General features: G+C 36.4%; 1 protein-coding gene across 1 annotated transcript in view; it reads left to right on the forward strand.

Annotated features, from left to right (window-relative positions):
- Nucleotides 1–9,820, forward strand: part of LOC133665141 (MAGUK p55 subfamily member 7-like) — a 93,029-nt gene extending 83,209 nt beyond the window's left edge. The window contains exons 15-16 of the mRNA XM_062070364.1: nt 2,613–2,756; nt 9,418–9,820. Coding sequence (XP_061926348.1) covers nt 2,613–2,756; nt 9,418–9,648 — 375 coding nt within the window. The 3' untranslated portion in view covers nt 9,649–9,820. The remainder of the gene's footprint in view (nt 1–2,612; nt 2,757–9,417) is intronic.
- The last annotated feature ends 3,853 nt before the right edge of the window (nt 9,821–13,673 follow it).

The following is a 13,673-nucleotide window of genomic DNA, read 5'->3' on the forward strand; positions in this document are numbered from 1 at the left end:
CTGAACCATAGTGTGAGTACAAGACGGGATGTTTACAGTAAAAAAATAATAATAAGTAATAAAACATTTTTTTTTTAAAAGGCCGTAATCTGTCTGGAAAATCACTCACGTTGGAATATTGTGAGAGTTATCGAAGTAAATAGTTTTCAAAATGGAGACGTCTTTGTTTAGATTTTTTTCCCCACAGGAATAAGGAAATAAAAATAGGGTTAACTGCACTTTTGGGGATAAATGAATGGAATGGAGAAACAATACCACTGTTTTTAGAGGTAAAATTAAAGTAACAGAGCTGCCAGATTTGTTTTGTTTTTTACAGTAACAAGGGCAAAGTGTCCCTCCTGGACCTGAACCATAGTGTGAGTACAAGGACGGGATGTTTACAGTAAAAAAATAATAATAAGTAATAACAAATTTTTTTTTCAAAAAAAGGCCGCAATCTGTCTGTAAGCGTCTTTGTTTAGATTTTTTCCCCATAGGAATAAGGAAATAAAAATAGGGTTAAAGGGGAACTGCTCTTTTTGGGGATAAATGAATGGGATGGAGAAACAATACACTGTTTTTAGAGGTAAAATTCAAGCAACAGAGCTGCCAGATTTGTTTTGTTTTTTACAGTAACAAGGGCAAAGTGTCCCTCCTGGACCTGAACCTTAGTGGAGTACAAGGACGGGATGTTTACAGTGAAAAAATAATAAGTAATACTTTTTTTTTTTTTTAAAAGGCCGTAATCTGTCTGGATTATCACTCAAATTGGAATATTGTGAGAGTTATCGAAGTAAATATTTTTCAAAGTGGAGGTGTCCTTTGTTTAGATTTTTTTTTCCCCATAGGAATAAGGAAATAAAAATAGGGTTAAAGGGGAACTTCACTTTTTTGGGGGTAAATGGAATGGAATGGAGAAACAACACCACTGTTTTTAGAGGTAAAATTCAAGCAACAGAGCTGCCAGTTTTTTTTGTTTTTTTTTATTGTAACAAGGGCAAAGTGTGCCTCCTGGACCTGAACCCTAGTGTGAGTACAAGGACGGGATGTTTACAGTAAAAAAATAATAATAAGTAATAAAACTTTTTTTTTTTTAAAGGCCGTAATCTGTCTGGAAAATCACTCACGTTGGAATATTGTGAGAGTTATCGAAATAAATAGTTTTCAAAGTGGAGACGTCTATGTTTAGATTTATTTCCCCATAGGAATAAGGAATAAAAATAGGGTTAACTGCACTTTTTGGGGATAAATGGAATGGAATGGAGAAACAATACCACTGTTTTTAGAGGTAAAATTCAAGCAACAGAGCTGCCAGGTTTTTTTTTAGTTTTTTTTTACTGTAACGAGGGCAAAAGTGTGCCTCCTGGACCTGAACCCTAGTGTGAGTACAAAGACGAGATGTTTACAGTAAAATAATAATAAGTAATAAACATTTTTTTAAAAAGGCCGCAATCACTCACTTTGGAATATTGTGAGAGTTATCGAAGTTCCATTGGCAGCAAAACAGGCCCAGAGCATAATACTACCACCACCGTGCTTGACGGTAGGCATGGTGTTCCTGGGATTAAAGGCCTCACCTTTTCTACTCCAAACATATTGCTGGGTATTGTGGCCAAACAGCTCCATTTTTGTTTCATCTGACAATAGAACTTTCCTCCAGAAGGTCTTATCTTTGTCCATGTGACGTCAGGTGAAACCAAAATGGAGCTGTTTGGCCACAATACCCAGCAATATGTTTGGAGTAGAAAAGGTGAGGCCTTTAATCCCAGGAACACCATGCCTACCGTCAAGCATGGTGGTGGTAGTATTATGCTCTGGGCCTGTTTTGCTGCCAATGGAACTGGTGCTTTACAGAGAGTAAATGGTAAAAGAATGGCTAAATCAGGCTAGAATTAAGATTTTAGAAGGGCTTTCCCAAAATCCTGACTTAAACGTGTGGACAATGCTGAAGAAACAAGTCCATGTCAGGGAAAACAACAAATTTAGCTGAACTGCACCAATTTTGTCAAGAGGAGTGGTCAAAAATTCAAGCAGAAGCTTGTGGATGGCTACCAAAAGCGCCTTATTGCAGTGAAACTTGCCAAGGAACATGTAAGCAAATATTAACATTGCTGATTTGGTCACATTTTCAGTAGACCCATAATAAATTCATAAAAGAACTTCATGAATGTTTTTTGTGACCAACAAGTATGTGCTCCAATCACTCTGTCACAAAAAAATAAGAGTTGTAGAAATGATTGGAAACTCAAGACAGCCATGACTTTATGTTCTTTACACGTGTATGTCAACTTTTGACCAAGACTGTACATAAGATGTGTAATTGTAAATAATGTTAATGAGATTAATCCATAATAAAATTCCCTTTAAGAAAAAAGTAACTTTTTAATTAAAAAAAAAAGGGTGTTATTTATTGAAAAACAACCCAAAAATGGTTCATAATTTTGACAACCCAGAAATTAACTTATAACCCAAAAAATGATTGCTCTTCATAAAAATAACTCAACCCAACACTCGCAACTCATAAATTGGGTTATCAAAATAGCCCAGCATTTTTTAAAGTGTGCACTCGACTGCTACTTTAAAGACTAACTGAATAACGTTACAAATTGTCTTTTTTTTTTCCTCCCGTCCAGAAGCTGAAGCGCATCTACACGTTTGAATTCAAGCCGTACGTGGTTTTTGTGAAGCCGCCGCGGGCGGAGGAGTTGCGCCTCAGCAGGAGGAGAGCCAAAACCCTCAGAGATGAAGAGGACTCGAACCAAGTCAGGATGTTCTCAGTAAGAACTAGTAGACGACAAACACGCGGAACTACATATTTACTTGCCTTGGTGGTGTTCGTGGGACCTGGCAACATGATCACACATACAGTCGCGATCAAAAGTTGACATACACTTGTAAAGAACATAATGTCTACAACTCTTATTTTTTTGTGATAGAGTGATTGGAGCACATACTTGTTGGTCACAAAAAAACATTCATGAAGTTTGGTTCTTTTATGAATGTATTATGGCAAAACAGCTCAATTTTTGTTTAATCTCGCATCACATGGACAAAGATAAGACCTTCTGGAGGAAAGTTCTGTGGTCGGATGAAACACAAATTGAGCTGTTTGGCCACAATACCCAGCAATATGTTTGGAGGAGAAAAGGTGAGGCCTTTAATCCCAGGAACACCACACCTACCGCCAAGCATGGTGGTGGTAGTATTATGCTCTGGGCCTGTTTTGCTGCCAATGGAACTGGTGCTTTACAGAGAGTAAATGGGACAATGAAAAAAGGAGGATTACCTTCAAATTCTTTAGGACAACCTTAAATCAATAGCCCGGAGGTTGGGTCTTGGGCGCAGTTGGGTGTTCCAACAGGACAATGACCCCAAACACACATCAAAAGTGGTAAAGGAATGGCTAAATCAGGCTAAAATGAAGGTTTTAGAATGGCCTTCCTAAAGTCCTGACTTAAACGTGTCGGACAATGCTGAAGAAACAAGTCCATGTAAAAAAAAATAAATCATAATATGCAACATAACATGGACAAGATAAGACCTTCTGGAGGAAAGTTCTGTGGTCAGATGAAGCAAAAATTGTTTGGCCACAATACCCAGCAATATGTTTGGAGGAGAAAAGGTGAGACCTTTAATCCCAGGAACACCACACCTACCGCCAAGCATGGTGGTGGTAGTATTATGCTCTGGGCCTGTTTTGCTGCCAATGGAACTGGTGCTTCAAATGGGACAATGAAAAAGAGGATTACCTCCAAATTCTTCAGGACAACTGGGTCTTGGGCACAGTTGGGTGTTCCAACAGGACAATGACCCCAAACACACATCAAAAGTGGTAAAGGAATGGCTAAATCAGGCTAGAATGAAGGTTTTAGAATGGCCTTCCCAAAGTCCTGACTTAAATGTGTCGGACAATGCTGAAGAAACAAGTCCATGTCAGAAAACCAACAAATCCTAATATGCAACATCACATGGACAAAGATAAGACCTTCTGGAGGGAAGTTCTGTGGTCGGATGAAACAAAAATGTAGCTGTTTGGCCACAATACCCAGCAATAGGTTTGGAGGAGAAAAGGTGAGGCCTTTAATCCCAGGAACACCAAACCTACCGCCAAGCATGGTGGTGGTAGTATTATGCTCTGGGCCTGTTTTGCTGCCAATGGAACTGGTGCTTTACAGAGAGTAAATGGGACAATGAAAAAAGGAGGATTACCTCCAAATTCTGACATTTCAAGTACTTTTTGTGGCATGCTGATAAACATCTGTGCTTGTTCATGCTCCTCCGAACAAGCTCACATGTTCCACTCCGCCTATGTTTTGTGGAAAGAACGCATGCGAGGTCACTTAAGTCCATCTGGCCCCTCAGTGTTTGACCTGGCTGCCCACGTTGCCCCTTGTTAAAACCCCATGAGGTCCCACACCTGCGTTTGCTGCGTGGTTGGAGGTTGGATAGTCCATGTCATGTAAGTCCAGCCTGTGTCCCGGATCATGTTTTCTTATTTTCTGTTATTTTTGGACTCCCTAAAGCCCTACTGAAAGCCACTACTGCCGACCACGCAGTCTGATAGTTTATATATCAATGATGAAATCTTAACATTGCAACACATGCCAATACGGCCGGGTTAACTTATAAAGTGCAATTTTAAATTTCCCGCTAAACGTCCGGTTGGAAACGTCTATGTATGATGACGTATGCGCGTGAAGTCACGTCACCATACAAACTGCTCTGTTTTCATCGAACAATTCCACAGTATTCTGGACATCTGTGTTGGTGAATCTTTTGCAATTTGTTTAATGGACATTGGAGACTGCAAAGAAGAAAGTTGTAGGTGGGATCGGTGTATTAGCGGCTGGCTGCAGCAACACAACCAGGAGGTTGTGTTGTGTTTGAGCTGGATAGCAGACGCGCTACCGTGAGTATAGCTTTGGCTTCCAAACATTTAATCGCTTGCCCGTACGTGCGTGTCGCTATGTGCATGTCACGTACGTAACTTTGGGGAAATATATGTTTCTTGCCGACTCTGATGGCGGCCGGGGTGTCGTCGAAAGCTACAACGCCCGCCGCCGCTCCGTAGTTAGCTTCAATTGTTAAGCTTCGCCAAGCTGGAAATTATTAACCATGTATTTACATGTTCATGGTTCAATAGTATTGTTGATCTTCTGTCTATCCTTCCAGTCAGGGTTTTTTTTTATTTTGTTTCTATCTGCATTTGAGCCTGATGCTATCACGTTAGCTCCGTAGCTAAGTTAGCTTCAATTTTTTAGCTTCGCAAAGCTGGAAATTATTAACCGTGTATTTACATGTTCATGGTTCAATAGTATTGTTGATCTTCTGTCTATCCTTCCAGTCAGGGTTTTTTTTAAATTTAGTTTCTATCTGCATTTGAGCCCGATGCTATCACGTTAGCTCCGTAGCTAAAGTGCGTCAACGATGTATTGTCGTGGATATAATAGTCACTGTGAATGTCCATTTCGCGTTCTCGACTCTCATTTTCAAGAGGATATAGTATCCGAAGTGGTTTAAAATACAAATCCGTGATCCACAATAGAAAAAGGAGAAAGTGTGGAATCCAATGAGCCAGCTTGTACCTAAGTTACGGTCAGAGCGAAAAAAGATACACCCTGCACTGCCTCTCTAGTCCTTCACTCTAACGTTCCTCATCCACGAATCTTTCATCCTCGCTCAAATTAATGGGGTAATCGTCGCTTTCTCGGTCCGAATCTCTCTCGCTCCATTGTAAACAACGGGGAATTGTGAGGAATCCTTCCTCCTGTGACGTCACGCTACTTCCGGTATAAACAAGGCTTTTTTTTATCAGCGACCAAAAGTTGCGAACTTTATCGTCGTTGTTCTATACTACATCCTTTCAGCAAAAATATGGCAATATCGCGAAATGATCAAGTATGACACATAGAATGGATCTGCTATCCCCGTTTAAATTTTTAAAAAATCATTTCAGTAGGCCTCTAAGTTCCTGTTTTGTGCACCTCTGGGTTTGTTTTGGTTTCCATGGGGATTAACTGGGTTCACCTGCCTCTGGTTAGTGGTCGGCACGCTCACCTGCAGTCTACCACAAATCAGAGAGCTATTTTTTCACCTCTCTCCCCACACTCGCCCTGGCTTCTTTGTTTGCTTCATGCAACAATTACGTTTGTAGTTCTTGTCTCCGAGTTTATGCTTCCTGTGCTAAGAGTTAACCTTGGCTTACCACGATTTCCTTCTGCTTGTTTTGTGGTTTTGGTACGTGTTTAATTTTGAAGATGAAATCATGTTCCTACCTGCAAGTCCTGTCCGGAGTCGTCCGTTTGCATCCCGGGGGAACAAACCTCACAATAAGTTGCAACAGCATCGTAACAGCCTGCTTTTACAATTTGGATCTTACAAAACACCAAGAACCTACTAAGATCCCAAATAACCAGCGCTCAACTATAAAATTGCGTGCACCGTATTTTTCGGACTATAAGGCGCACTTTCATTTTCTCAAAAATCGACAGTGCGCCTTATAACCCGGAGCGGAATAATTCTGGTTGTGGATGCCGACCTCAAAGCAATTTTATTTGGTATGTGGTGTAATGATAAGTGTGACCAGTAGATGGCAGTCACACATAAGAGACACGAGCGGACTGCAGGATGACGCTGATAAACAACACCACAACTTTAAACGTTTCATTGAGAATATAGAACATTACACACGGCGATCAAAAATCTGTCAAAATGTTTTTAGTACGACTTTGGTAAGCTATGAAGCCACACCGCTTGATGGATTGTCAACATACAAGTATTATTATGGTGTGTGTATAAGGACCGCAAAATGGCACCTATTAGCAGACTTATTATCTGCCGTTTTGTAGGGGTAGCAGGGGGGTGTATATTTTAGCGTCCCGGAAGACTTAGTGCTGCAAGGGATTCTGGGTATTTGTTCTGTTGTGTTTATGTTGTGTTACGGTGCGGATGTTCTCTCGAAATGTGTTTGTCATTCTTGTTTGGTGTGGGTTCACAGTGCGGCGCATATTTGTAACAGTGTTAAAGTTGTTTCTACGGCCACCCTCAGTGTGACCTGTATGGCTGTTGACCAAGTATGCCTTGCATTCACTTGTGTGTGTGTGAAAAGCCGTAGATATTATGTGACTGGGCCGGTACGCAAATGCAGTGCCTTTAAGGTTTATTGGCGCTCTGTACTTCTCCCTACGTCCGTGTACACAGCGGCGTTTTAAAAAGTCATACATTTTACTTTTTGAAACCGATACCGATAATTTCCGATATTGCAATTCAAAGTATTTATCGGCTGATAATATCGGCAGTCCGATATTATCGGACATCTCTACTTTTGGCTTTTTGTGCCATCCATTTGCCTTTTTAAAGCATTGCATGGATTCAGTGCCTCCATGGAAATGCCCCCCTCTACCTCAAATAACTACTCACCCCCAAATCCAACACACGACACCTCCGCTCCGGACAGGCTAACCTCCTCCAACCTCGAGGACAAAGCTACAAACAATGGGAGACCGGGCTTTCGGCTCCGCCGCTCCCAGTCTGTGGAACGCTCTCCCTTTGATTGATTGATTGATTGAGACTTTTATTAGTAGGTTGCACAGTAAAGTACATATTCCGTACAATTGACCACTAAATGGTAACACCCGAATAAGTTTTTGAACTTGTTTAAGTCGGGGTCCACTTAAATTGATTCATGATACAGATATATACCATCATATATACTATCATCATAATACAGTCATCACACAAGATAATCACATTGAATTGTTTACATTATTTACAATCAGGGGTGTGGAGGGGGGGGGGGAGATATGGACATCAAGTAGTGGGGAGAGAGAGAGAGAGAGAGAGAGAGAGAGAGAGAGAGAAAGAGAGAGAGAGAGAGAGAGATCAGAAGGCATAAGAAAAAGTATCTGCATTTGATTGTTTACATTTGATTATTAGCAATCCGGGAGGGTGTTAGTTTAGGGTTGTAGCTGCCTGGAGGTGAACTTTTATTGCGGTTTTGAAGGAGGATAGAGATGCCCTTTCTTTTATACCTGTTGGGAGCGCATTCCACATTGATGTGGCATAGAAAGAGAATGAGTTAAGACCTTTGTTAGTTCGGAATCTGGGTTTAACGTGGTTAGTGGAGCTCCCCCTGGTGTTGTGGTTATGGCGGTCATTTACGTTAAGGAAGTAGTTTGACATGTACTTCGGTATCAGGGATGTGTAGCGGATTTTATAGACTAGGCTCAGTGCAAGTTGTTTAACTCTGTCCTCCACCTTGAGCCAGCCCACTTTAGAGAAGTGGGTAGGAGTGAGGTGGGATCTGGGGTGGAGGTCTAGAAGTAACCTGACTAGCTTGTTCTGAGATGTTTGGAGTTTAGATTTGAGGGTTTTGGAGGTGCTAGGGTACCAGGAGTGCATGCGTAATCGAAAAAGGGTTGAATGAGAGTTCCCGCCAGAATCCTCAAGGTGCTTTTGTTGACCAGAGAGGAAATTCTGTAGAGAAATCTCGTTCATTGGTTAACCTTTCTGATTACCTTGGTTGCCATTTTATCACAGGAAAGGTTAGCCTCTAGAATGGAACCTAGGTAGGTGACCTCATCTTTCCTGGTGATAACAATGTCACCCACTTTTATGGTGAAGTCATTGACTTTCTTAAGTTTGATGTGGGACCCAAACAGGATGGATTCTGTTTTACCCAAGTGTATGGATAGCTTGTTGTCAGCGAGCCAGGTGCAAGTTCTACAGAGCTGACCACCTGAGGGCACCACAGACTGTGGATGCTTTTAAAAAAGGCTTAAAAACCCTTCTTTTTTTAAAAAGCCTCTTTTTTTTTTAGATATATGCATACTAGTTTTAGCTATTTGGCTGCTCTAGTTTTTATTTTTATATATTTTTTTAATTATCTTTTTATTTGTATTTTACTTTTTTTTTAATACACTGTAGCACTTTGAGGTTGTTTACTCAATGTAAAGTGCTTTTTACAAATAAAATCTATTATTATTATTATTATTATTATTCGATTCTTTAAGATGTCAATAAACTTCTCAATCAATTAAAGCCAGGGGCCAAACAATACAATTCTGCTTGGGGCCCCCATTTAGTGGCCCTGATGTCAGATTCCATGTGTTTTCTACTCAGAATTGGGCCACAAGGGAGCAATACAATGAGAATCATCTCAGACTGGACCACGTAAGTCGGTTTAAGGCCTGACATGCTCACACTCAGCAAGTAAGAAGCGTGTGCTGCACGTTCCAGCTCAGTGGTTATGTGCTTCTTTTCACATGCTGATACAGTAGTTTGCAGTACATGCAGCGTTTTCTACAACGACTTCCTGCCGGATGTTATGTTCACCTTCAGACAGCGCCGTCTCCTTTATTATTCTGTCAGTAAACGGAGCTACTGACAAGCCGGTCTATTATTTTAATACTAAGTAAAGTGTTTTTTTCTTGTTGGCAGGAGGAAGATTTTGAGGACATGATTCATTCGGCCCAAACCATGGAAGCCCAGCACGGCCACATGTTTGACGAGGTGATCGTTAACGGGGACATCGCCACGGCCTTCAGGGAGCTCAAGGCGGACCTCCGGCGCGTGGAAGAGGCGGAGGTGCGCTGGATTCCTGCAGAGTGGCTTCGCCTCTCACCGGTCATGGCGAGGAGGAGTTGTGGACTTCTGGCCGGATGGATTTGAACTTTACATGGACGCCGCAGAAAAATGGTGTATTTCAACATCGCCGCTTTTTGGAGGATTTAAAAAAAAATTTATTTCATTTAATTTATTTTTTTTATTTTTTTTATGACATTGGTTATTTCTATAAAAAAAAGGAAAAAATATTGTATAATTTTGTGAAATTATTGTTAATTTTGGGGGGATTTAAAAATGTTTATTTTATAAAAAAAATTCTTACATGACATTCATTGATTATTTCTAAAAAAAAAAGGAAAAAACAATGTTAAAGGACAAGATATTGTATATTTATGTGAAATTGCAATAAAGTAATAAAAAAATGTAAATGGTGTATTACAGTTGTCTCTTGCCATGTTGCGGGTCATCACATCGGCGATTTTTTATTAGTAGTAGTAGTATTTTTTCATATATTGATTATTTCTAAGAAAAATAAATTTAAAAAAAGGACAATTTGAAAGGACAAGATATTTTATAATTTTGTAAAATCATCTCAAAGTAATTTAAAAATGATGTATTGTGTATTACAATTGTGCCTCAACACATTGCCGATTTTGGGGGGGATTTTTAAAAAATTGTATTTCATAAAATGTTTTATTTTATTTTTTATTATATGACATTGGTTATTTCTATAAAAAAAGGACAAGATATTGTATAATTTTGTGAAATTATTGCAATACAGTCAAATGAAAAATAATAAAAATGGTGTATTTCACTCATCCCTCACCACATCGCTGATTTTTGTATTTTATTTTATAGTTAACATTTTTTTTCCCTGTATGACATTCACTGTAATTGATTTTTTTTTTTTTTTTTAATTTAAAAGACAAAAAAATAAAAGGGACAATTTTGAAGGATGGGATAGTGTAAAATTGTGTAAAATAATTAATAGGTAATAAATAAATAAGTAATTAAAAAAAAAATAATTGTGTATTACAGTCATCCCTCGCCACATCGCCGTGAAATTGCAATAAAGTAATAAAAAAATAAAAATTGTCATGTTACGTGTCAACACATCGCCGATTTTTTTATTAGTAGTATTTTTTCATATATGATATTTACTGTAATTGATTATTTCTAAAAAACAAAAAGGACAATGTTAAAGGACAAAATATTTTATAATTTTGTGAAATCATCTCAATAAAGTAATTTAAAAAGGATTTATTGTGTACTACAATCGTGCCTCAACACATTGCCAATTTTGAGGGGAATTTTTAAATTGTTTATTTCATAAATTTTTTTATTTCTTTTTAATTATATGACATTGGTTATTTCTATTAAAAAAGGACAATATATTGTATCATTTTGTGAAATTATTGTTAATTTTGGGGGATTTAAAAAAAATTATTTTATAAATGTTTTCTTACATGACATTCATTGATTATTTCTTAAAAAAAGAAAAGAAAAAATGTTAAAGGACAAGATATTGTATAATTTTGTGAAATTGCAATAAAGTAATAAAAAAAAATAAGGTGGTGTATTACAGTTGTCTCTTGCCATGTTGCAACACATCGCTGATTTTTTATTAGTAGTAGTAGTATTTTTTCATATATGATATTCCATATAATTGATTATTTCTTTTAATTAAAAAAAAGAGGACAATTTGAAAAGACAAGATATTTTATAATTTTGTGAAATCATCTCAATAAAGTCATTTAAAAAGGATTTATTGTGTATTACAATCGTGCATCAACACATTGTCGATTTTGGAGGGATTTTTTAAAATTATATTTAATTTAATTTTTTTTTTTTAAATTATATGACATTGGTTATTTCTTTCAAAAAAAGGACAAGATATTGAATAATTTTGTGAAATTAGTGCAATACAGTAAAATTAAAAATAACACATTGCTGATTTTTGTATTTTATTTTATTCTTATAATTTTTTTCCCCTATATGACATTCACTGTAATTGATTATTTCTAGACAAAAACATAAAAGGGACAATGTTGAAGGATGGGATAGTGTAAAATTTTGTAGAATAATTAATAGGTAATAAATAAATAAGTAATTTAAAATAATAGTGTATAATTGCGTGAAATCATTGCAATAAAGTAGAAAAAAAAAAGGAAAAATTGTGTATTACAGTTGTCCCTCGCCACATCGCCGATTTTTTGAGAATTATTTTATTTTTATTATTATCATATCATATTATTATCAATAAAGTAAAATGAAAAATAATACAAATGGTGTATTACACTCGTCCCTCACCACATCGCTGATTTTTGTATTTTATTTTATTCTTATCATTTTTTTTCCCTATGTGACATTCACTGTAATTGATTTTTTTTTTTCAAGACAAAAAAGGGACAATGTTGAAGGACGGGATAGTGTATAATTTTGTAAAATAATTGCAATAAAGTAATTTAAAAAAAGAAAAATTGTGTGTTACAGTCATCCCTCGCCACATTGCCGATTTTTAGAAAATGATTTTAATTTTATTATTATAATTTTGTTTTTCTTATGACATTCACTGTAATTGATTGTTCATATTAAAAAAAATTAAAAAAAACAAAGGACAATGTTAAAGGACAAGATAGTGTATAATTGTGTGAAATCATTGCAACACAATCATTGTAACACAAAAAAATTTAAATTGTGTATTACACTTGTTCCTCACCTCATCGCGTTTCAACACATTGCCAATTTTTGGGGGATTTAAAAAATATATATATATTTTTTTTTTTTCTTACATAACATTATTTAAAAAAAATAGCAAAATAAAAAAAATAAACAAGAAGGACAATGTTAAAGGACAAGACATTGTATAAATGTGTTAACTTGCAATAAAGTAATAAAAAAAATCAAAATGGTGTATTAATTTTGTCCCTTGCCATGTTGCGTGTCAACACATCGCCGATTTTTTATTAGAATAGTAGTATTTTTTTCATATATGATACTCAATGTAATTGATTATTTCTAGAAAAAAAAAAAAAAAAGGACAAGATATTTTATAATTTTGTGAAATCATCTCAATAAAGTCATTAAAAAAAGGATTTATTGGACAAGATATTGTATAATTCTGTGAAATTATTGCAATAAAGTCAAATGAAAAATAATACAAATGGTGTATTACACTCGTCCCTCACCACATCGCTGATTTTTGTATTTTTTTAATTCTTATAATTTTGTATCCCTATGTGACATTCACTGTAATTGATTATTTCTAAAAAAAAAAAAGACAAAAAAACAAAAGGGACAATGTTAAAGGATGGGATAGTGTATAATTTTGTAAAATAATTGCAATAAAGTAATTTAAAAAAAGAAAAATTGTTCATTACTGTCATCCCTCGCCACATTGCCGATTTTTAGAAAATAATTATATTTTATTTGTATTGTTATCATTTTGTTTTCTTATGACATTTACTGATTACTTATTTTAAAAAAAGAAAAAAGAAAAAAGGACAATGTTAAAGGACAAAATAGTGTATAATTTAGTGAAATTATTGCGATAAAGTAACACACACAAAAAAAATAAATAGTGTATCACACTTGTTCCTCACCTCATTGCGCTTCACCACATTGCCAATTTTAATTTTTTTAAATTGGTTTCACTGTTCAACAATTGTGGTAGAAATGATGTTTTCCAGACAAGAAAGGGGTAACCTTAAATAGGATCTGCTTCTTCCTACTCCTTTTCCGACATCTTTGAATGTGAAACTTTAAACATGTAACCGCAAACATGTTCGAAAAATCACCATGTTGTTATTTTTTATTATTATTTTATTTTATTAATCATTGTTGTTGTTTTACATTGTTTATTTTCTCTTCTTTTTACAGTTCAATAGGTTAGTATAGTGCGATGCCTTCTGCTCCTCGAGTGCATGACATCCATGTTTTATATGATTTTCCGTTCATAGACAAGGCCTGTGATTAGTAGTATGACTTTTCCAAAGAGTTGTCCATTAACATGTATCTAATTAGGCAACCAGACTCCATCTTTCATTATTTGTCGCAGAGCCCATATTTCTTATTAGCGTTTTGGCTAAAATAACGTTGGCTCGGAGAAATAGATCATTCAAAAAAAGTGG

This window comes from Entelurus aequoreus, linkage group LG14 (genome assembly GCF_033978785.1).
Source record: "Entelurus aequoreus isolate RoL-2023_Sb linkage group LG14, RoL_Eaeq_v1.1, whole genome shotgun sequence".
Lineage (NCBI taxonomy): Eukaryota > Metazoa > Chordata > Actinopteri > Syngnathiformes > Syngnathidae > Entelurus > Entelurus aequoreus.